The sequence below is a fragment of the Sapajus apella genome, unplaced genomic scaffold (assembly GCF_009761245.1).
Source record: "Sapajus apella isolate SASKATOON/1434 unplaced genomic scaffold, GSC_monkey_1.0 scaffold6, whole genome shotgun sequence".
NCBI classification, from domain to species: domain Eukaryota; kingdom Metazoa; phylum Chordata; class Mammalia; order Primates; family Cebidae; genus Sapajus; species Sapajus apella.
In genome coordinates this window covers 6,389,407-6,412,012 of record NW_022436946.1, presented here as the reverse complement: position 1 = coordinate 6,412,012, position 22,606 = coordinate 6,389,407, and the positions used below count along the sequence as shown (strand labels likewise).

Here is a 22,606-nt window from a genome sequence, read left to right as displayed (position 1 = left end):
GTAAGGGTCACGCAGCTAATGAGGGCAGAGCCAAGACTAGAATCCCTGTCTTCTGATTCCAAGTGTACCGCTTTCACTTCCTCTGCTGAAACCTTACATTTGGAGAAGAAATTTAAAATGAACATCAAGACAGGATTCTCTGCCACTGTTCAATTTAAAATATGTCCTTTCAAGAAAGAGTGTTTTATAGATGTTAATTGGTGAGTGGTATAGAATATCCTCACTATTTCTCCTTCTTCATCTGTGTAATATTTCTAGGCATCAGTTTTTGCAGTAAGCAAAAGTGTTCTCACTGTTGATCAGACTGGTGAGACAAACTGGGCAGGCGTGTCACAGAGGACTCAGGCCCACACATATTTCTGTTTCTTCGTTTCCAAGTCAGTAGCAAGAATCATTGTCACCGTTCCTAGTCACAGGTTCCCCGTAGAAACTACAGGGCCTGAGGAATATATGTGGGGAGAAAAGACAATCTGTGACACAGGACTTAAATATCGCATTGGAAGGAGTGTTGAGGGAAAGGCTTGTGTATTGCAGAAAGATAGCTATGAGAGAGAGAGCCACAAAGAGGGCCCAGGGGTTTCTTCTGCCTGATCCCTTTTCTAAAATTTATTATTTTCCAACCACAAAGGAGACTTTTTATCTCCCAGTGAAGTCGTTCCCTATGACTTATCATTCTTTGTTTTGGCTGAAGAGTCCGTTTTGCCTAGAGGTTACAGGGGTGTTTTTATTAGCACCTTTTTAAAAACATGAGTAAAATATTCTTTGTAGAAAAGTTAGGAAATAAAAATAAGGAAAATTGTAAAACCACAAACCATCTATAATCCTGCCACTATTTAACAGATAACTAATGTTAACATTTTGGTCTGAATGATGTAAGCCATCTCCTCAAATACCAAAAATTACATGACACAGATTATGTGTTATTTAAATAGCAATGCATTATATTTGGTATTTTCTTTGAGTAGCTTTAAGTGCTGTGCTATTGTAAGTTCTATGTCTATAAACCTTTAGTATTGAAGAATATATATGTGATTGCTCTCTCAGTAGCTGTCTGGCAGCTAGTAAGAGCCATGCTGTTGTGGGCAATATTCAATGCAGAACTTTCCGTAGGAAAATGATATTGCTTCTCAGAAAATGTCATGACCTGCACTTTCCTTGTGGTCATCGTGGGTGGGGGATGTCCCGTGTGACTCATAGACCAGGCTCAAAGGTGAGTTTAGCAAAGGCCCCCCGCAATCCCCCTTGCCAAGAGCACTTGAAGAAAGTCTGTCATGGTTGTAGTTTGGCTATAGTATGGTATTACATTTATTATACCCTAAAAGAATGTCTAAGCTGGGTATGGTGGCTCATGCCTGTCATCTCAGCACTTTGAGAGACTGAGATGAGGGGATCACTCGAGCCTAGAAGTTCGAGACCAACCTGGGCAACATGTTGAAACCCTGTCTCTGCAAAATAAATTTTTTAATTAGCTTATCATAGTGGCACACACCTGTAATCCTAGTTACTTGGAATGCTGAGGTGAGAGGATCACTTGAGCCAGGAGTTTGAGGCTGCAATGAGCTGTGATTGTACCACTCGACTCCAGCTTGGGAGACAGAGCATGACCCTATCTCTTAAAAAAGAAAAAAAAAAAAAAAAGATCTTTTTCATTGATGCTGTGTATACTGGGGCAATGTATGACCTAAATAATAATTGTGTTTATCTATTTTTTTTTCCTTTTTAGGCAGCAATAAGGAAAGAACTAAATGAATTTAAAAGCACAGAAATGGAAGTTCATGAAGAGAGTCGACAGTTTACAAGGTAGGTGACAAAATGCAGTTTAGAAATTGAAAATGCTTAAGATGTGATTCCTTGTTAAGTTGGTTTAAAAAAAAAGAAATTGCTTACACTGGTAAATTTTATGATAGGTATATTTTATCACATTTAAAAAATGTTTTTAAACAGTTTAGCTTAAAACCATGTTATGAACATTTCCGCCTCTCACATTCATTCTTGTTTGCTTTTAAGAACCTAATAGTCAATGTGACAGTTTTAAAGATATGACTAGATAAGATCATAAATTTCTAGAATTTCATAATAAACTCAGCTCTCTCCTTCAAGAACACTAAAACTAATCGTGCTGAATAAGAATTTCTAAAATTAAATCTTTTCTTTCAAAGAAGTCTGAATCATTCCAAAGGGCTACGTTTTGGTTCCTTTCTTAGTTTTTTTTTTTTTTTTTTTCTGAGCCTGAAGACAACATCATTTATTCTGCTCTTGAACAGACTTAGTTGAAGTTGTATGCCCAGAATAGATGTTGGCAAGAGTCCGTGTGGGCACATACATAACGCTTTGGTTTCACAATAGACTTAACAGGATTGAAGCTGACTTTTCAGAAGATTTAACTTTAGAATGGGAATCCTGATTTTACTGGTGCCGCAGGAGATTGCCATCATCTTATCATTTTTCCCCGAGTCCCCTTCGGTTTCTTTAACAGGTTACCAAACCCAGCAGGGACCTGAGTGATAATATAATCTGACCCCCTCACTTCACAGGTGTTCTGTTTATTTCTGTCTTTAGGATGAATGTACTTTGCTCTGCATAACAGGTGTGTTTCTAAAATTTTGCAACCAAATCATATCTTTAAAAATTGAATCAATTAAAAAGTACCAGGATAGATGATCGATTACATGAAGAAGATCATGATTGTCTTTGTGGAAAACAAATACTGATCCCCTAAGCTACAGCCATACCTCCTGGTGCCACTGTTCCTGCAGTCCCAGTGATGATGGTACTGTGTGCCGGGAGCATGTCAAAATATAAAGGAAGTTGCTGTATAACCTCCAGTTTTAACAGCAGACTTCCCTGAAATTGATGGAGAGGAGCGAGGTTTGTTATAGACTTGCTCCACAGCCTTTCTTCCTGTGTTAATGTCTTGTGTGCCAGAGAAACTCCTTTCTTTTCGGGTTATGTTCGGCCTTCTGTATCCATGGGTTCCCCATCTGTGTAGTCAACTGACCACAATCCAAAATTTAAAAAAAATTTTTTTTGAGACAGAGTCTGGAGTACAGTGGCATGATCTCAGCTTACTGCAACCTCCACCTCTCAGGTTCAAGCAATTCTCCTGCCTCAGCCTCCCAAGTAGCTTGGATTACAGGCATGTGACACCATGCCTGGCTAATTTTTGTATATTTAGCGGAGACAGGGTTTCACCGTGTTGGTCCAGCTGGTCTCGAACTCCTAGCCTCAAGTGATCTGCCTGCCTTGGCCTCCCAAAATGCTGGGGTTACAGGCTGAGCCACCACACCCGGCCCAGAATATATGTTAAAACAAATACAAAATAACAACACAGGAATAAAAGTAGCACAGATCATAAAACAATACTGTAAAATAGCTATTTACACAGCATTTACCTTGTATTAGGTAGTATAAGTAATCCAAAGATGATTTAAAGTATACGAGAGGATGGGTGTAGGTTGTGTCTAAATTCTACACCATTTTATATCAGGGACTTGAGAATCCATGGATTTGATTATCTGAAGGGGTCCTGGAATGAATTCCCTGCAGACACCAAGGGCTAAATGTACTTTTTTTTCTTTATCTTCTCCTATATGGTTTGTTTGTATATACATGTAGAGCTTTCCAATATCCCGAATGGATTTGTGTCTGTTTGAGGGCTTTATTCTATCATAATCTACTCTGGAACCAACAACATGTCCTTATCAAGCCAGACACTTTTTTGCCACCCTCTTTTCTCCCTTCCACTTCCAGGGTCAGGAAACATGTATGCTGAAGTGTGACACCTGTAGTTGCTCTTCTGTAGTAAAGCTGATTATTAAAAGGTGACTGAATATGTTTGGTGACATCATGCTGGCTGGGGCCCCCGGGCAACTGGGAAGGTGGAGTGCTTGGTGCAGATGAGTTCTGACCCCTCAGCTGCAGTGACTGCACTCAGCCCACGCATTGTCATTCAGGATAGTTCTACTTCTGCATGGTTTTCTTAGAATTTGGAGCATCTGATTGCCTTATCTTCATTTGATAGCATGATATAAAGAATAAATTACAGTCAAAAATAATCAAAATTCAAAAGTACATTTTTACGGAGGTTCTCATTTTATGAAAAATAAATATTGATACTAAGAGAGGTTCTTTCTCTTCTATTGTACTCTATATGAAGAAGTACAATAAAATTAGGGTACAGGAAGAAGTAAGGGTCATTTTGTTTGTGTGCCTGTGTGTGTGTGTGTGTGTGTGTGTGTGTGTGTGTGTGTGTGTGTTTAGTAGAGATAAGGTCTTGCTTTGTTGCTCAGGCTGGTCTTGAACTCCAGAGCTCAAGCGATTCTCTCATCTCAGTCTCCCATAGCGTTGTGATTGCAGGCATGAGCCACTACACCTGGCCTCTGGCCTCTTTTTTATGTATGTATTTGTATGTATACAAATAATATATTCTAATTAAGCATTCAAGCAATACAACATTCTATTAAGTATCAATGAAAATCCCTTTCACTCCTTCCCCAACCTCAGTTCTATTCTCACGGGTATCCACCAGTAAAAGCTTGATGTAGATCCTTTTAGATGTTTTTCCCTGTATTTACAAACATGTGTGTGTATATATATATTATATGTGTGTGTACATGTGTGCATCTATATGCACCCTTTCTCACACACGAAAACAGCATCTAAGAAATCTTTCTATAATAGTATATATCTCATTCAACTGGATGCAGTGTCCCAGGCCTGTAATCCCAGCACTTGGAGAGGCCAAGGTGGGCAGATCACTTGAGCTCAGGAGTTCGAGACCAGCCTTGACAACATAGCAAACCCTGTCTGTCTTTACTAAAAATACAAAAATTAGTTGGGCATAGTGGCTCATACCTGTAGTCCCAGCTACTTGTGGAGGCTAAGGTAATCAATGAAATGTACCCCATTTCATTGATTTCTATTAGGTTGGGCATCTTAACATATCTTTATTGACCATTTCTTTTTTATTATTTGACTTGACTATCCAAAACTTCTGACCAGCTGACGCAGGAGGATTACTTTAGCCCAAGAGTTCTGTCCCAGCCTGGGCAACATAGTGAGACCCCCATCTCTAGAAAAAAGTTTAAAAATTAGCTGAGCATGGTAGTGCATGCCTGTAATCTCAGCTACTTCGGTGGCTGAGGTGAGCCAATCACCTGAGCCCAAGAAATTGAGGCTGCAGGGAGGCATGGCTACATCACTACACTCCAGCCTGGGTAACAAAGTAGGACCCTGTCTCTTAAGAAAAAAAAAAAGTTTGTGATCAATTTTTTTGGGTCGTTGTTTGTCTTTTATATGGATTGGTAAAATCTCCTTAGATATCATGGATATCAGCCCTTTATTGCATACGTTGCCATATTTTTCTCCCATCTTTTAACTTTTAAACTTTCTAATGGTATTTTGCTTAAATTATTGTATATTCAAATATATCCGTATTGTTATATTTTACTTCATTATTTTGTGTCTTATGGATGGAGGAGGCCAAGAGGATAAAACTATTATTTTTACCTGTTATTTATACTTTGGAGGGGTGCATTTATTTGTGTGTATGATTAAGAAAAGTAAACTAACTTTACATTTTTCTAAATTAGTAGTTTGTTATCTCAGTGCCGTTTATTTCCCTGTGGATGTGAAATTCTCTTTTAATATACACATCGGTCAGTTTCTGGATTGCTTATCATGTTCTAATGAGCTGTTTGTCTATCCCTGTCTATATCCTACTATTTAATTAGGATATATTTATAGTATATTTGTATATTTGATGGGGCATTTTTTTCACTCTCAAAATTCTCTTGGCTATTTTTTTATATTTACTCATCTAGAGAAATTTAGAATATGCTTCTTGGATTTCATAAAAATGACCTACTGATATCTTTATTGCTTATGTAAATAAAAACAGATGCAAATAAATAAGCTTTTGGGGAGAGTAACAGCTGATATCAAGGGTAAACTTTAAAAGTTTTCCAAAACATAAAATGATTAACACTCTTTAATACCTTTCCAGATAAGGAAAAATTAAATATTCATATCACTAAAATAAATATGCCTTGCTTAAGTATTTTAAACCTTGGCAGTAGAGCAAATGTTACTGCTATTTTTCCATTAATTTATGACATCATTAGAGATATATTCCAGTAGGGAAATATTTTGGCTCTGAGACATAAAAATAATGCTTATGATTTTCAAGCTGCTTTCAGTAATTCTTCTACAAGGAAGAGTTTGGTAATCACTACAGTTTTTAACCGAAATAATACAAAAACATGATCATGTTTTACATTTAGCAAGTTGCTCATTAAAAAGATGGTGGTGCTTTTAGCAGTAACCTCTCTTGGAGAAAATAAACACCTTGCGAGTCATTATCTAGCCCTTTAAATGCAACCTACATACACAGCAGCTCTCCTTTCCTCTTATTAGCATGAGACATTGTCTCCTTATACCAAGTAAGGCTTCCCTTCAAAACCTCAATCTGTGAACTTCCTGCAGATTTGGGGTGGTTAATAAATGGACTGACTCCTCTTCTCGGACACCTCTTCATCTAGAGGCCATCTCCCACACAGTAATGCACCAGTGAACAATGGAAGGACCATTTCTGTATATAGCTTCCTTTACTTCTCTATCTCCGGAAAGAGACACAGCTCGTGGCCAAGGGAAGGCATGGGAGGGAGACTTTTCACAGCTCACCCTTTGAACCTCTTGAATTTTCGAAACATTATGAATGTATTACCTAGTCAAAAACAAACATTTAAAAGAAAAAATAAAGGCTCCATTCTCTAAGTCCTTTTTTCTGTCATCGAGGATTCCATCGTGGTGGCTTTTCTTGACTAATGGTTCATTGTGACACTTCCACGTCTTGTGCACTGCGGAAGTACCTCTGTTACTTCCGTCATGGAATACATTCTGTGACATGTTTTGTCTGTAGTGATGAAGAATGGTGTTGCTCTACTCTTTCATCTAATTTCCCCAGTTTCTCCCAGTATCTTCCAGATGGTGCTCTGGAATTGGAGTGGATTCTAGGGCCATACAATGGTGGGGACAAATGGTCCCCACAAGCAGTTGTCCTGTGGCCCAATAGGTACCAAGCCCTAAGCTCAGTTGCTTAGACCTTGCTGCTTGTATGGCCACATTCTGTATTTTCTACCCCCAGGCAGTGCCCATTCAGCCCACTGTTCAAAACCCAGAAGTCCATTTGAGGGTGATATATTGTTAGATAGGATCATTGCGTTCTCGAAGGAGACCAACATGGCACCCAAAGGCCACTTCCTTTTCCTTAGTAAATTGAATTTCTACAATATAAAATAAATCTCTAAATTATAAAGACAAATTGCATGAGAGGTCAAATTTTACTTAAGTTCTAAATTGTAAAGTAGTTATAGCTAAGCAGTAAGATTTTGAGTAATTTTAATTTTCCTCTGGATATTCTCTGTTTTCCAAAGGGGGGAAGTGTTAATATGTATCAGATTTGTTATCAAGAGATAATATCACTTTTTAAAAATAAACTTTTAATTTTGTAAATGATGACATTTTTAGAATATACAAAGTAGTTGCATATTTGTATCAGCTTGTAAATTATTTACTTCTTATAGTAAGGAGTCTTATGGAACTCATAGAATCATTGAATTGAGGCTCTTAGCGTTAAAATGAGCCTCTCGAGATCATTGGCATAATGTCAAATGGGAAAGTCAGGATTTTGACTAACTGTAGCAGCAGTATATTTTATTTAAAATTCAGATGCCTGGAAATAAAGATTAGGAAATAACTTCAAAAATTCGTAATGATTTATTATAGAGTGGGGTTATAGTAATTTTTTTAAAATTTTCTCTACTTTTCAAGTTTTCTTAATGTTAAGAAGTTTTTCTTAATGTTGAGAAGTTTTCTTATGTTGATATTGAGATATATATATATATATATATATATTCCCATAGAATTGACCCTTGAACAACGTGGGAGTTAGGGGCACTGATCCCCGCTCACGGTCAGAAATCCACATATAACTTTTGACTTTCCCAAAACTTAATTACCAAAACCTACTATGACTGGAATCCTTACTGGTAACATAGTGAATCAATACATATTTTGTATGCTATATGTATCTTGTACTATGTTCTTACAGTAAAGTAAGCTACAGGAAAGAAAGTATTACTTTAAAAATCATAAGGAGGCCAGGCACAGTGGCTCACACCTGTAATCCCGGTGCTTTGGAAGGCCATGGCCAGAGGATCACATGAGGTCAGGAGTTTGAGACCAGCTTGGCCAATATGGTGAAACCTCATCTCTACTTAAAATACAAAAATTAGCTGGGTGTGATGGTGCACATCTGTAATCCTACCTACTTGGAGGCTGAGGCACGAGAACCACTTGAACCCAGGAGACAGAGGTTGAAGTAAGCTGAGATTGTGCCACTGCACTCCAGCCTGGGTGACAGAGTGAGAATCTGTCTCAAAAGATAATCATCATCATCATAAATCATAGAGAAGAGAAAACATATGTACTATTCATTAAGTGGAATTGGATCATCATGAAGGTCTTCATCCTCATCGTCTTCATGTTGAGTAGGCTGAGGGGGAGAAGGAGGGGTTGGTCTTGCTGGTTCATGGGTGGCAGAGGTGGAAGAACATCCATGTGTAAGTCGACTCATGCAGTTCAATCCCATGTTATTCAACAGTCAACTGTGTATATGTACACATATACATATACATATTCTTAAAGCAATTATCTCATTCTGTACTTTCTTGAGGTATTAGTATCCTATGTGGATTTACAGTTAAAGTAAACCAGCTTTTTAGCTTCTAGATATGTTTATCAAAATATGACATCACAGGAAATATACTTAAAACTGCAATAAAAATTAAAAAGAATCCTCCACTGAGGAACGGAAAGGCTGCTTTTGTAGTAGCACTGTCTCTCATGGGTATTCCATTTACTTGCTACCTGGGCAGAAACTAAAAAGAGTTGCAGAATGCTGCTTTAACTACTACTGGAGTTGAAAGCAAGGTTCAGTATTGGGAATGTTAAGAGCCCAGCCACTGTGTGGTCTAGCCTCTCCGGTAGAACAAGGAGCTGTAATTTAAGAGAACCTCTTCATTTGTCTAACATACTTGTATGTATGGGAGGATTCCTTGAGCCCCAGAGGTGGCAGCAAGCTATCATCCAGCCACTGCACTCCAGCCTGAGCGAAAAAGCCAGACCCTGTCTCTTTAAAAAAATTAAAATAAATAAGCATATGTGGCATGATAATGAAACTCTTTTACAGAAAAGGGGAATGAATTATTTAGGAGTTTTATTTCTATCCAGTAGGGAAGTACAGGAAAGTAATATTTTACCTTTGTGAGTAATTATATATTTTATGTTATATGAATAAATTTATAGAAAGGGCTGGGTGCAGTGACTCATGCCTGTAATCCCAGCACTTTGGGAGACCAAGGTGGGTGGATCACCTGAAGTCAGGGGTTCGAGACCAGACGGGCCAACATGGTAAACCCTGTCTCTACTAAAAATACAAAAATTAGTCGGGTGTGGTGGTGCATGCCTGTAATCCCAGCTACTTGGAAGGCTGAGGCAGGAGAATTGCTTGAACCCAGGAGGTGGAGGCTGCAGTGAACTGAGATTGCACCACTGCATCCAGCCTGGGCAAAAGACCAAGACTGTCCCCCCCCCAAAATATGAATTTACAGGAAGATGAATAATTTTTTAAATTAAATTATAAAGGAACCGACTTTATCAAAATAGCTGTGTTTACCTAAATTCCATAACTTAAAAATAGCTTTTCTCCCATTCCCTCCCTCTTAACCAGTATGAAAATAAGAAAAAATGTATTGCAGTTTTAAAAGAAAGAAGAAAATCTGTATGACTTTAGATTGGAGTTGCAGAAAAGTTCTGTAAAGAGGGTGGACAAAAAGCTTCAGTATCCTTAGGGCACAGTAAATCTATTTATTGCTCCACCAACTTAAATCCTAAAGCTAAAACTGTCATTCTGTCACCTAGACAAACTTCTCAAGAGGGAAGGCTGAACTTCTCTTACTTTAAAATGAATGCAAACTATTGAGAAATAACAACCTGAAGTGTATTTTGCATTTTCAGTACCTCTAACCACAGTGTTTTGGAGCCGAATTTGAAGATAAGGTGGCTAATTTAAACAGGATATAAATGTCCTTTTCAGATTGGATACAGCAGGAAAATATATGGGTTTTTTTTTTTTTCCTTTTGGTTGTTACTTTTTACCAAATCTGGGCAGTCTATCCTAAAGAGAGGTCATAGTTCTGACCTCTGGCTTTGTCAGCACATTACTGCATTTACGGTATTGATTGGTCACCTTTTTTTTTTTTTTTGAAACAGAGTCTCGCTCTGTCACCAGGCGCCAGGATGGAGTGCAGTGGCGCGACCTGGGCTCACTGCAACCTCCGCCTCCTGGGTTCAGGCAATTCTTCTGCCTCAGCCTCCCAAGTAGCTGGGATTACCGGCAAGCACCACCGCGCCCAGCTAATTTTTTTGTATTTTTAGTAGAGATGGAGTTTCACCATGTTGGCCAGGATGGTCTCGATCTCTTGACCTCGTGATCCGCCCACCTCGGCCTCCCAAAGTGCTGGGATTACAGGTGTGAGCCACCGTACCCGGCCTGATTGGTCACCTTCTTTTCCTAGTGTGTGCTGGTGGCCGGTGACCTTCCAACACAATCCAGACTGTGGAAGTCACTGTATACTGGGATCCATAAGCAAATGGTGTGTGCAGGAAAAAAAGAAAGAATCTTACACTGTCTTCATTTTTGAAAATTAAATGTGGAATACTTTCCAGGATAATATGGCGTTTTCAAAGATTATCTCTTCCGGCCGGGTGCGGTGGCTCACACCTGTAATCCCAGCACTTTGGAAGGCAAGGCGGGAAGATCGCTTGAGGCCAGGAGTTCAAGACCAGCCTGACCAACATGGCACAAGCTCATCTCTACAAAAAATACAAAGATTAGCCAGGCGTGGTGGCAGGTGCCTGTAATCCCAGCTACTCGGGAGGCTGAGGCAGGATGATCGCTTGAATCCAGGAGGCAGAGGTTGTAGTGAGCCTGAGATCATATCACTGCACTCTTGACTATGTGACAGAGTGAGACTGTGTCCCCACAACCCCCCCAAAAAAAGAAGAACTGCCATTTTGGGGTCTGGAGGACAGTGGCTTCCTTCTCACCATTCCACTAGGCAGTGCCCCAGTGGATACCCTGTGCAGAAGCTCCCACCCCACATTTTTCCTCCGCACTACCCTAGTAGAGGTTCTCTGTGGGGGCTGTGCCCTTGCAGCAGGCTTCTGCCTGGACACCCAAGCTTTTTCATATATCCCCTGAAATCTGGGTGGAGTCTCCCAGGCTCCCATCACTTTTGCATTCTGTGCATCTGCAGGCTTAACATGTGGCTGCTAAGGCTTTCAGCGTGCACCCCCTGAAGCAGAAGCCTGAGCTGTATCTGGGCCCTTTGAGCAAAGGCTGGAGCCAACGTGGTGGAATGCAGGGAACAGTGTCCTGAGGCTGCCCAGGGGCTCTTGACCTGGCCCTCGAAACAGTGACTGAAAGGGTGATGTTGCCTCTGTGTGTCAAATGTGGGCATGGTGGTCCTCACATCTGCCCAAGGTTGCAGTCAGTGATAGATTAAGAACTGAACTCAAAGTGGACACATTCCTGCTTTAGTTATAAATTGTCTGCCACTTTTGTAAAGCTTGGTATATGTTATTTTTCTTTTGACTTTTGGAAAGTCAAAAATACGGAAGTAATATAAATCCCTTGTATCCATCTAGCAGCTCCTCAGTTATCAATTCATGGCCCATCTCATTTCACCTGCTCTTATTTTTTAGTTTTTCATTTTGTAATGCTTGTGTTCAACACAGCAACATTTATTAAGTACTGCATGTACCAGATACTGTATTCAATGGGTACATAAAAATGGATAAGAACATTTCTTTCCTCAGCTTCTCATGATCCAATAGCAAAGGCACACATATACAAAGATTATATAATGTGAGCAATAACTGGCATAAGCCAAAGGCTATGGGAACAGAAAAGAGAGCTATTAGCACTTCCCTGAGCAGTGGAGGGAAGGGAGTTTGGAGAACTCACAAAGTAAGATTGCATAAAGCGCAGTTGGGAAGAGAGATAAAGGTAGAAGAAAGCGTAGGCCAGCCCTGGTGGCTCAGACCTGTAATCCCAGCACTCTGGGAGGCTGAGGACAGATTGCTTGAGGGCAGGAGTTTGAGAGCAGCCTGGGCAACATAGCAAAAACCTATTTCTACTAAAAATACAAATATTATCTGGGCATGGTGGCTTGTGCCTGTAGCTTCAGCTACTTTGGAGACTGAGGTGGGAGAATCACCTGAGCCCAGGAGGTTGAAGGTGCAGTGAGCTGAGATCACACCACTGCACTCCAGCCTGGGCAACGGGAGTGAAACCCTGTTCCCCCCGGGCCCCCCTCCCCGCCACAAAAAAATAGAGGAAAGAGCATTAGCGCAGAAGTATTCTGAGGGCAAGTAATTGGAAGTGAGAGTATTTGGAAGCAGTGGTGGAGATATCGCTAGAAACATGGGTTGGTCCACTTTCTGAAAAGCCTCACTCGCCACAGGAAATTTAAATTTTGTTTTGTTGGTTTCTTATTTTAATTTTTTTTAAGGGACAGGGTCTTGCTATGTGCCCAGGCTTGTCTTGAACTCCTGGACTCAAGGCTATCCTCCCACCTCAGCCTCCCAAGTAGCTGGGATTATAGGCGTATGCCACCACACCCAGCTTAACTTTTATTTTGTAGGGAATGGGGAACAATACAATGCTTTAAAGAAAGAACTTGGCCGGGCACAGTGGCTCATACCTGTAATCACAGAATTTTGGAAGGCAAAGGTGGGCAGATCGCTTGAGGCCAGGAATTCAAGATCAGCCTAAGTAACATAGCAAGACTCCATCTCTAATTAAAAATAAAAATAAAAGATTTTTAAAACCCCAAGAACTGGAATGAATGGTTTGAGTATTTTATAAGGGTAGTGCTAGCAACAGTGAAGAGCATAGATTTGATGGAGAGAGCTTGTGACAGGGGAACCCATTAGGAGACCGGCTGACCAGAGCAGATGAGCATTCGACTGTAGAAGATAGGGTGAAAGGCTAGGTGGAGCTGCATAAATGTGGACTCGCAGAAGTAGGCTGAAGAGTTTGATCAATTAAGGCTTTATGGAGAAGATAACTTTTGACCTTGATCTTGAAAATGAAAACATAGATAGGAAATGAAGGGAAGGAAGTTCAGTATTAGTGAACAGTATGTCCAAAAGCATTGGGCTACAAAAATGCGAGGAATGTTCAGGAACTCACATGGAGGGAAAGGAAGCCAGCTGGCTGGCTAACAAGCATAACGTGAAATTAGTGCCAGCAAAAGATGGCACTTTAATGATTCCAGGACAGGCAGTTGAGGCAGGACTTGGTGACTAATAGCAAATGCTGGGCGAGGGAGAGAAATGAATTGCTAATCTGAGGTTTCTAGACAAAATATGTATATATATTTATATATGCATATATATGTATATATATGTTCCACCCCTGTGGAACATCAGGGTGGAAACGCCCTGTGGGCTTTGGAAATTCAAGCGTAGAAAGTAGATTTGGAATCATCAGCAGGAGATGATGAGAGCCTGAAGCTAATGAAAAAGTGCCTGTTTGTTGTTCTGCCTTTTTTTTTTTTAGAGACAGAGTTTCACCATGGCCAGGATGGTCTTGATCTCCTGACCTCGTGATCTGCCTGCCTCGGCCTCCCAAAGTGCTGGGATTACAGGCGTGAGCCACCGTGCCCAGCCTGTGCTGCTTTTATAATACAGACCGGGTGTACCTAAATCTGTTTGTGAAACATCTCACTCTGCTTGATAAAGGTTAGAGCATGACGCTCAAGAATAGTGGTGTTTTCTGTCTTAGTTGCTGTGTAACGTGAATCCTATAACCGGCATCTTTTATTTAAGCATTGTCTCTGCTTTCCTCAATAATATTTATAGCAGTATTTTGTTATGACAGCAGTCTGTAAACAGTCATTCAGTTGGGGGCTATCTAGGGTTGCTTTTCATTGTAAACATGACCGCACCTTATTCAGCTCACTGAGTGCAGAATGTGATCCTAGGCCACAGACTCACAGTTTCTATTTCTCACTCCAGGTTTCATCGTCCGTAACAAAGTGTGAGACTGTTTGGAAACAGAGACTGATCATCTTTGGGGGAAGCCTTGCTTCCTGAAAACCTGATATTGCACTGGGATTTGAATGTGTGTGTTTCCGTTTAACTTGTGGTGGAGGAAGTGTGTGACTCAGCTTGGTTGGGAAGTGCTCCTCACCTGTGCAGCCCAGATGGCTCCAACAAGCCAAGGGAAGGATGCAGGGACCCTTGCTGCCCAGAATGCACAGCGATGGTAAGAGACATCGTGGCCATTCTTCATCAGAAGCTTTAATCGAAGAAGATGAGCAGGAGACAATCGCTGGCTCCCTGTTACCAGAAAGCCAAATTTTATAATGTAGGTGAAAGAAAAATACAGAGTAAAATTGCTGGGCAGTGAAAATCAGAAAGAAAGAGAAATATTTCATTATGTTAATGAAGAAAAGAGAAAACTGAAGCATAAATGTATTTTTGAAGTAGTTATTCGGTAACTGAGAACTTATTAAGGGATTTAGGGATCTAACCTCCGGATGTAGATTCCTCAAAGACTTGATCCGAGAATATTCTTGTTTCACCATTATGTTGGTACAGTATAGTACCATTATTTTATGTTGTGCCAGTGAATCCAATTGCCAGAAATAAGTCTGAATGTTTTCATGCATCTTTTTCTTAAACGCAAGAGCTTCTACTGACTTTTAACAAGCATGCTTACCCAAATTTTGTTGCATGCTTTGAAGTAGCATTAGCTATACACACTTGACATTTTAAAATATTCCTTTCCTAGTGTACCAGCCTTCACAGGATAAGAGGACTGGGAATAAAGTCAGATGTCATATGACCCTAGAAAACTGTAGCAAGCTTCAAAAATAAATATTTTGATCTTTCCTTATCTCGATTAGATCCAAAGTCAAAGCAACCATACTTCACCTAACAAAGATAGTGTTGACAATCATGACACCTGTTTTAAAAACCTGACTCCAAAATGAAAACTTAAGCAAGATACAAACGTGCTGCCTGCAGTAGTCCTGCATGGGAATAAGGACCAGTTATTTTTTAGTGCCACATTTTTTAAAAGTTGGTTTGCTGCTATTAAAAGAAAACAAAGCACAAAGATCAAAAAAATACCCAAAGACTTAACAGAACACGGAAAGTTCCCACTACGTTGTGTGTGAGGAAATCTTCATCTTATATTTTAGAAATCTGCAGATTGCATCCACAAATACAGTATAGTATCTACTGTCAATGCAAAAGAATCAGTGAGATTAAAGTAGTGGAAGGTCCCCTGTGAGCCTACAGTCTGTACTGTTTACATTAAGAAACACTCTATTGTTGTGTAGCTATTTTCCATGGAGTCACAGGCACAGTATGACTTCTGCTTCCAAATACATGTGACCATTATGAACATATGTAAATACCACCTTGCATTTAATTGTTCTGTCACAATTGTTTTGTGCCCCTTTAATTAAAAACACATGAAATGAATAACAAAACAAGACCCAAATAGAGTTTATTTTATTCTCAGTGTTTGGACTACAGTTTTCTGAGATGTTGCTGGTTCATAATATGGAAGCCTTCTATTTTCTATTTCAACCCAAAAGTAAGCATTTAACCTGGTGAATAAATTTAGATCCTGCCATTCACTGGTATTTTGAAGAACCTCTTGAAATTGGATTATTTTATTTAAAAATAAAAAATGTTAATACCGGTTGGCCTATTATAAAAAGCCAGGACCTTGTTAGAGCTAAGAAAAGTAACCAGCATTACTGCACCTCTTGTTAGACTCTGTGCATTAATAAAATGCAACTAGATTCTGTTGACATTTCACTAATAGGATAAGACATATTTTTGCTTTGACAAAATTTTTCTGCATGCCCAGGTTCTGTCTCTGCCTGAAGTTTTGTCTGTTGTATAGTGTTTCAATCCAGCCCTAAAAATTAACTTGTGATTTTTTTTTCCCCTAAAGTCATGCTTTTTCTTAATTATATTTTATTTTATTATTTTAGTGTCTTGGGAAAAATACCAAGAGATATAACATCTCTTCTAATTGTCTATGCCTAATCATCTTTAAACACTTTTTAAATTTTTAACCACAAGGCAGCTCTATAATGGTAAATATTAGACATCACCATTTTATCACTCAAAGTACATGTCACTGAAAGTTTCTCTTTGATTGATAAAAGGAACAGTTTTTTCCCACTTTTGGTGCCTATGATGCAGTTTTTTATTGCCTACCATGAGATATACTCAGTATGAAAAATGAAAATCTGGTATTTCAAAATTGTTTTCCTTGTATAATAGGTCAGATTTATTAAATACTCATACTTTTTCTTTATACTAATTGATACATTTAGAAAAAATTTCTCCATTTGAGAGAAGTTTAAAAGTTAAAAAAAAAATAGCCACTGCTCGTCTACTATTTAAGTAATTGGAACCACCAATTATTTTCTTAGAATGATTGCTTGGGTAAAAAGCTGTAGAAAGAATTAAAGGATTATGAGCTAAGCTGTATTTTGCAGAATATGGCTTTATTTTAGCAGAGCAGAGACGAGGCATATCCCCACCAGCCGTCCAGCCGGAGGTCTCCTACCCGGCCGGCCTAAAGGGATGCAGAGTCCTGGCCCACCCTCCGTGCATATGCTCCTCTGCCCACCACCTGCGTTTCAGCAATCCAGCCAGGAAGTGTATGTTGATTAGGAAAAATAAATGTGTGTGGGAATTGGATTTCTTTTGTGGTAACACAATTCCAGGTTTTCGTCTATTAAAAGTGTGACATTAGGCTGACATCGAGGAATTAATTGGGTTTTCCTGAGTTCCCAAGATATGATTAAGGAAGAAAACAAATCCATCTCCAAGAAAATCCCAGGCAGGAAAGAACCAGACAGATGTAAAAATTGAAGTGACCATTTTAGTTTCTTGGTTTTTTTTCTAATGGAGAATAAAAACATTAACATTAAGGTATTAAGAAGGTGCTCAGCAGGCTTGATCAGCATCTTCACACTCATTACCAATCAGTCTGACAAAATAGTTCTCTGGTGGTCAGCATTCACTTAACGCAGCTTGCCTGATAATTTGCTGTGTATGTGAAGTGTCTTGCATTTTTACATGTTAGCTATAATTCCTGAAATTGCTTAACTGAAAGCTATAATAGAGAACCATTCTGGCATTTGAACTGCTATTTTACATTTAGGAAAAAGCAAACACATCTGTTTCTCTGCTTTATCCAGAAAAACCGACTTTCTGGTTTCAGCTTCATATTGTTTAGTAGCATAATGAGAGTAGTCTCTTATCTTTCTCGAATATTAGTAAATATATTGTTAGCAGGAAGTTCTGAAATTGAAGGGAAAATATATATAAGGAAATAAAGGAATTGAATATACCCTTCAAAAATCACCAAATACTGAAAATAAGAGATGAGTCCTTAAAACCTGAGTCAAAAAAGATCCGGTTTTATACCCTGCAATTAATTCAGGGCTGCATTGGCATTAAAAAAAATTAAATAAATATATATGTATCATATATATAGTAGCTTACACTTAAAAGAGAAAATATTGCATTAACACTGCATATTCTGATATGTACCACATTAACACATAACAGGCATTTTATTTATACTTCATAGAGTCAGACACAACTTTCAAAAATCATACTGTATTTGCAATAGAAAAGGGTATTCTTGTCTACCACAAAGTAGTATGTCCACACTTAATAGTGAAAATTTCCTTCCTTTCCTGCTCAAAAATTTCTTCAGTCTGTTATTATTTTTGAGTGGTCCTTGCTGCAAATTTTAAACAGAGCAAGAAATCTTCCTCAGAGTAGGTGGCATGGAATTAAACTACTAGAATATATGTGAATTCATGTCATTTACCCCTGAGTATGGTAGAACTGTTAAAGCATTCCTAAATTCCAACTATATGAAGCCTATCATTACTGGGGAAAGTATATTCCTTGGGATAAGAATTAATTTCTTCACACCATTAGAGTATGTTATGAGTAGTAAGGAACTACTTAGATGCGATTTATTTATAGAATTGTCCCTTGGCCTCTTGAAATGGCTAGATCTTTCACTGCTGACTAGTTTATCTACTTGCTGGTAGGATAGACTACATTGCTTTACTGGACAAAGCAGAATGAACTTAAAGAACTAAAATATGTTCTACATTGGCCAGGAGCGGTGGCTCACACCTGTAATCCCAGCACTTTGGGAGGCCGAGGTGAATGGATCACTTGAGGTCAGGAGTTCGAGACCAGCCTGGCCAACATGGTGAAACCCCATCTCTACTAAAAATAACCAAAACAAAAATTAGCCAGGCATGGTGGCTTGTGCCTGTAATCCCAGCTACTCGAGAGGCTGAGGCAGGAGGCTTAAACCCAGGGGGCAGAGGTTGCAGTGAGCCGAGAATGTGCCACTGCACTCCAGCCAGGGCGACAGAGGAAGACTCCATCTCAAAAAAATAATAATAAAAATAAATAAAATAAAATATGTCCTAGAAGGAAAAGCAATGACAGAGTAATCACCAAATTAATAGGAACCTCTTTCTAGAGAAAGTACATCCCCAGTTAGTTCAAACCCAGGTTTCAAAGAAGCAGCATTGGGCTCTGTTGTAAAGGCAGGCAGGCACCAACAGCTGGTGGGGAGAGAAGTGGAGCACCCTCAAATCATTCCCATTTTCACTTCCAATTTACTTTTTGTAATCATTAAGCTTAAGCTATGTATGGAAATGCAAAGCACTATTAGCGTTTGTAGAAAGCAGCTGAAAGCTTACCCACCAATGCTTTTTTGAAGACAGTGTCATCCCAAATTTAAAAATCCCATTGTATATGTTGTACAATTTCTGGCAAAGAAATGGAGGATCCTGTGTCAGCTATTCCCATGTAAAGCCAACCATATAAGGTTGGGTCATGTTTTAGCTATGCTAGGATTTACTGCACACATGAAAAAATGTCATTTAGCTTGTCGAATTGCCAGCACAGCTGCACATACGAGCGAAGCACTGTTGGTCATTGTTTCTCAGTGGGGGTGCTCTTGGCAGTTGGGGCTGGGCAGGTCTTTGCTGTACAGAATCATCCCAAGCATTGCCAGATGTTTAATATCCCAGGCCCCTGCTGACTAAATGTCAGTAGTGTTCCCAGTCATTGTAAACACCAAGAATAAAAAGCCTTCCCCGTGTTCAAATGCTCTCCCTGGGAGGCTGGTATCACCTTCCCTGAATGCCACTGTCTACTGCAATTTGAGAATACGTGGAGAAAAAGTGCCTGTCCCCAAACATTGTCTCTGCTGCCTTGCATTTCTTTGGGTCCTGAATGGTTTTTCTCCCTTCATTTATTGAGCCTTTGTTTCAGTGCAGCTTTAATTTGCCAGCTCTTCAAGGAGGAGGTTACTGGGCAGCCTTGGCCATTCCATGGGCATGGGGACTTGGCCTAGTCCCTATCTATACTTAAAGGAGAGCTCATACATGAAGAAAGCTTTTTTTTTTCCTTTGCCTTACAGATTTACTTTAGAACCGCATTCTTGGTCATAATTCTTGTTAATGTCAAAAGGATTGCTGCATGGGTTAAACACAAACACAGACTAACAATGCACTTGAACAAACCTGGTGGTCTTTGAAAATAAATCACCATTAGATTTCACCTGTTTATGCTGCATCCCATAAGTTCCAAGTGAATCGCCTGCTTATCCTATTAACGAAGCATTTAATTCACACGCAAATGCTTGAATTCCCCCTGTATAAATATAGTCATGCGGTTCAACTTTTCTAATAAGATTTGTGAATGCTGCATTATAACAAAAATGTGGATTAACTGTGGATTGCATGCCTATTGTTCATACTTCAGTGATGGTCACACACAAAACAAGATGAGTTTTACTTAGGTGAAATGTTAAACTGTACTAACAATACAGAAACATATTCTCTTTGTTGCTTTTTATCACCAAAACTGCATGGTAGAAGTGTCTTAAAGTTATTTGGATGAATTGTGGCTAGGAGAATGGAATTTATTTAGCCACTATAATTTTTAAAACATTAAAAGTTTTAAATTTTTTTGAGGCCAAGCAGCACAGAGTCATAAAGGTGGTTATATTGTAAGGTTTTAGGTGGTGCTTAAGAATTCTTATCTTTTTAAATGGCAGTATTTTTTTTTAAGAATAAATTGAAAGGAGTAAATAAGACAGAATGCCACTGTACCCTCAGGTCAATTTTATGGTATATGAAAATGCCAATAATATTTGTGCCACTTGCCAACTTGGGGTGCGGGGGGCCTTTTCCCCTACTGGATACTTTTGTTATAGTTTGACTATGTCATTACATTGCTCAGAGAGCCTCCACAATGAGACATTGCCACTGCAGTGCTAACTCGCCTTCAGAAATAATTAGAATGATTCAAGGGTCAAACCACTTCCATCCCTTAAAATATAGGCACTAACTTTTCTTTTTCTTTTTCTTTTTTTTTTTTTTAACATTTCTTCTGTGGCTTAAAAATGTGCCAGTGTGTTCAAAACATTTGCACCAATATCACCAGAATGAGGACCTACTAAAACTTCAAACAAGTCTCTTTCTTTTTTTTCTGTGTTTCTGCGATTTTTAAATAATGGACTATATGCATTCTTTTGTTATTTCACACTTCAGATAAAATGATAAGAATGATAAACTGTGATCATTATCAGACTGACTGAATGCTTTCTGATTTCCAGTGAGCGATCTAGTCCTATGTATTACACAGGCGTAATATCTGTGAGTGTAAATAACTGGAAGTGTACACTGATTAACATGACAGTTTCTCTTTTGTTGTTGTTCTTATCTGTACTGTATTATAGTATGTGGGTATAAATATCTACAAGTATACACACACATGTACTTGTATTCCACTATTGTAACCTGAAAGATAGACTGTGTATTCCCGTTTTTAATTCCGTACTGGTGTTTGTGTTATTTAAAATGCAAAATTCTGCTCTATTTAGTTGTATAATATTAGAGGATACTTTGCTGTGCACAATTCCAAGTGCCTTAGAACATTGTTTAGCTTTCCTAAGTATATATAAATGCGTATATGTATAAAATTGGGAAAAGTTACCTCAATAAAATCATTGGGAAATCCCCAGTTTTAGTTTGTTCCAATTTCTGTTATATTCGAATAGTGCTCAGCCTTTTTAAATGAAAAAAGAGTAAGACAGCTTCCCTAATTGCCTGCCATTTCAACCTCGCCTAAGTTTTTAACATCTCTTTGTATGTAAGGCCTTGAGATGTGTACTTATTATTTAAAATGTCTGTCTAAAGAATTACTGCTCTTAAAAGAAACTTAGATTATATTTTTTAACTTGCTATCTTTTTATATCAAAGGTATTTGATATTGATGTTTTTATTGCCATTATTATATGTAAACGTAAAAGATAGTCCATTTAGAGTTTATAATATAGAAAATAAACAGACTTCCTCATTATGCTTACTATTTAATGTATTACATACAAGGCGTGAGGTTGGGAGCATATTTTGACCAGAAAAGGAATTGGAATATACTTTTTGTGATTCTCTACAGCAGTTTCAAATAGTAACTTTACCTCCCCACACTCCAGGACAAGGCCAAAGATATAACGGGAAACTCGAAAACAATGTGCTTGCCAGTATCCTAGACAGCAGACCAAAGGATTGAAACAAAAGCGTTAAAAAGTAGGTTTGAAAAATTTGTCCCAAGTATGCTATTGAAAATGAGAGGTACGTCTTCAAGGCAGGTGTAGTAGTTGTTGCAATTCCATTTCTTTCTCAGACAAAACCAAGTTCTACATCAAAACATTACTTTCTAAATCCACTGGAGGTAAGAAATGGGCAATTTTTCATTTCACACAGTATTAGGATGACCGCTGATTTATTGTGATTTAACTATTCAATGAAAAAACAAAAATAAAAAAATAGAAACATAAATTTTAAAAGGCCAGGTACAGTGGCTCATGCCTATAATTTCAGTACCTTGGGAGGCTGAGGCAGGAAGACTGCTTGAGCCCAAGAGTTTGAGACCAGCCTGGGCAGCACAATGAGATCTCATCACTATAAAAAATAAAAATAGAAAAACAAACTAGTTATAAGCCTCAATTCAAACTTCTGTATGGAGTTGCTGCTATGAGCACTACTGCCCGCAGACACCCAAATCCTCACTTGTTTGTGAGTTTTAAGCTCTTTGCCTTTTAAAGAATGGTCACTGGGCCGGGCGCGGTGGCTCAAGCCTGTAATCCCAGCACTTTGGGAGGCCGAGGCAGGTGGATCATGAGGTCAAGAGATCGAGACCATCCTGGTCAACGTGGTGAAACCCCGTCTCTACTAAAAAAAACAAAAAATTAGCTGGGCATGGTGGTGCATGCCTGTAATCCCAGCTACTCAGGAGGTTGAGGCAGGAGAATTGCCTGAACCCAGGAGGCAGAGTTTGCGGTGAGCCGAGATCACGCCATTGCACTCCAGCCTGGGTAACGAGCGAAACTCCG

At 39.0% G+C, this 22,606-nt stretch overlaps 1 protein-coding gene across 7 annotated transcripts in view; it reads left to right on the top strand.

Annotated features, from left to right (window-relative positions):
• Nucleotides 1-21,240, top strand: part of PHACTR2 (phosphatase and actin regulator 2) — a 293,379-nt gene extending 272,139 nt beyond the window's left edge. For 5 of the 7 annotated variants that reach the window (XM_032274573.1, XM_032274577.1, XM_032274575.1 and 2 more), the window contains 2 exons: nt 1,724-1,800; nt 14,146-21,240. In XM_032274573.1, the coding sequence (XP_032130464.1) occupies nt 1,724-1,800; nt 14,146-14,161 (93 nt within the window). In that variant the 3' untranslated portion in view covers nt 14,162-21,240. Of the gene's footprint in view, nt 1-1,723; nt 1,805-14,145 lie in introns of those variants that run through there. The other 2 variants (XM_032274574.1, XM_032274571.1) reach the window with 1 other exon arrangement.
• The last annotated feature ends 1,366 nt before the right edge of the window (nt 21,241-22,606 follow it).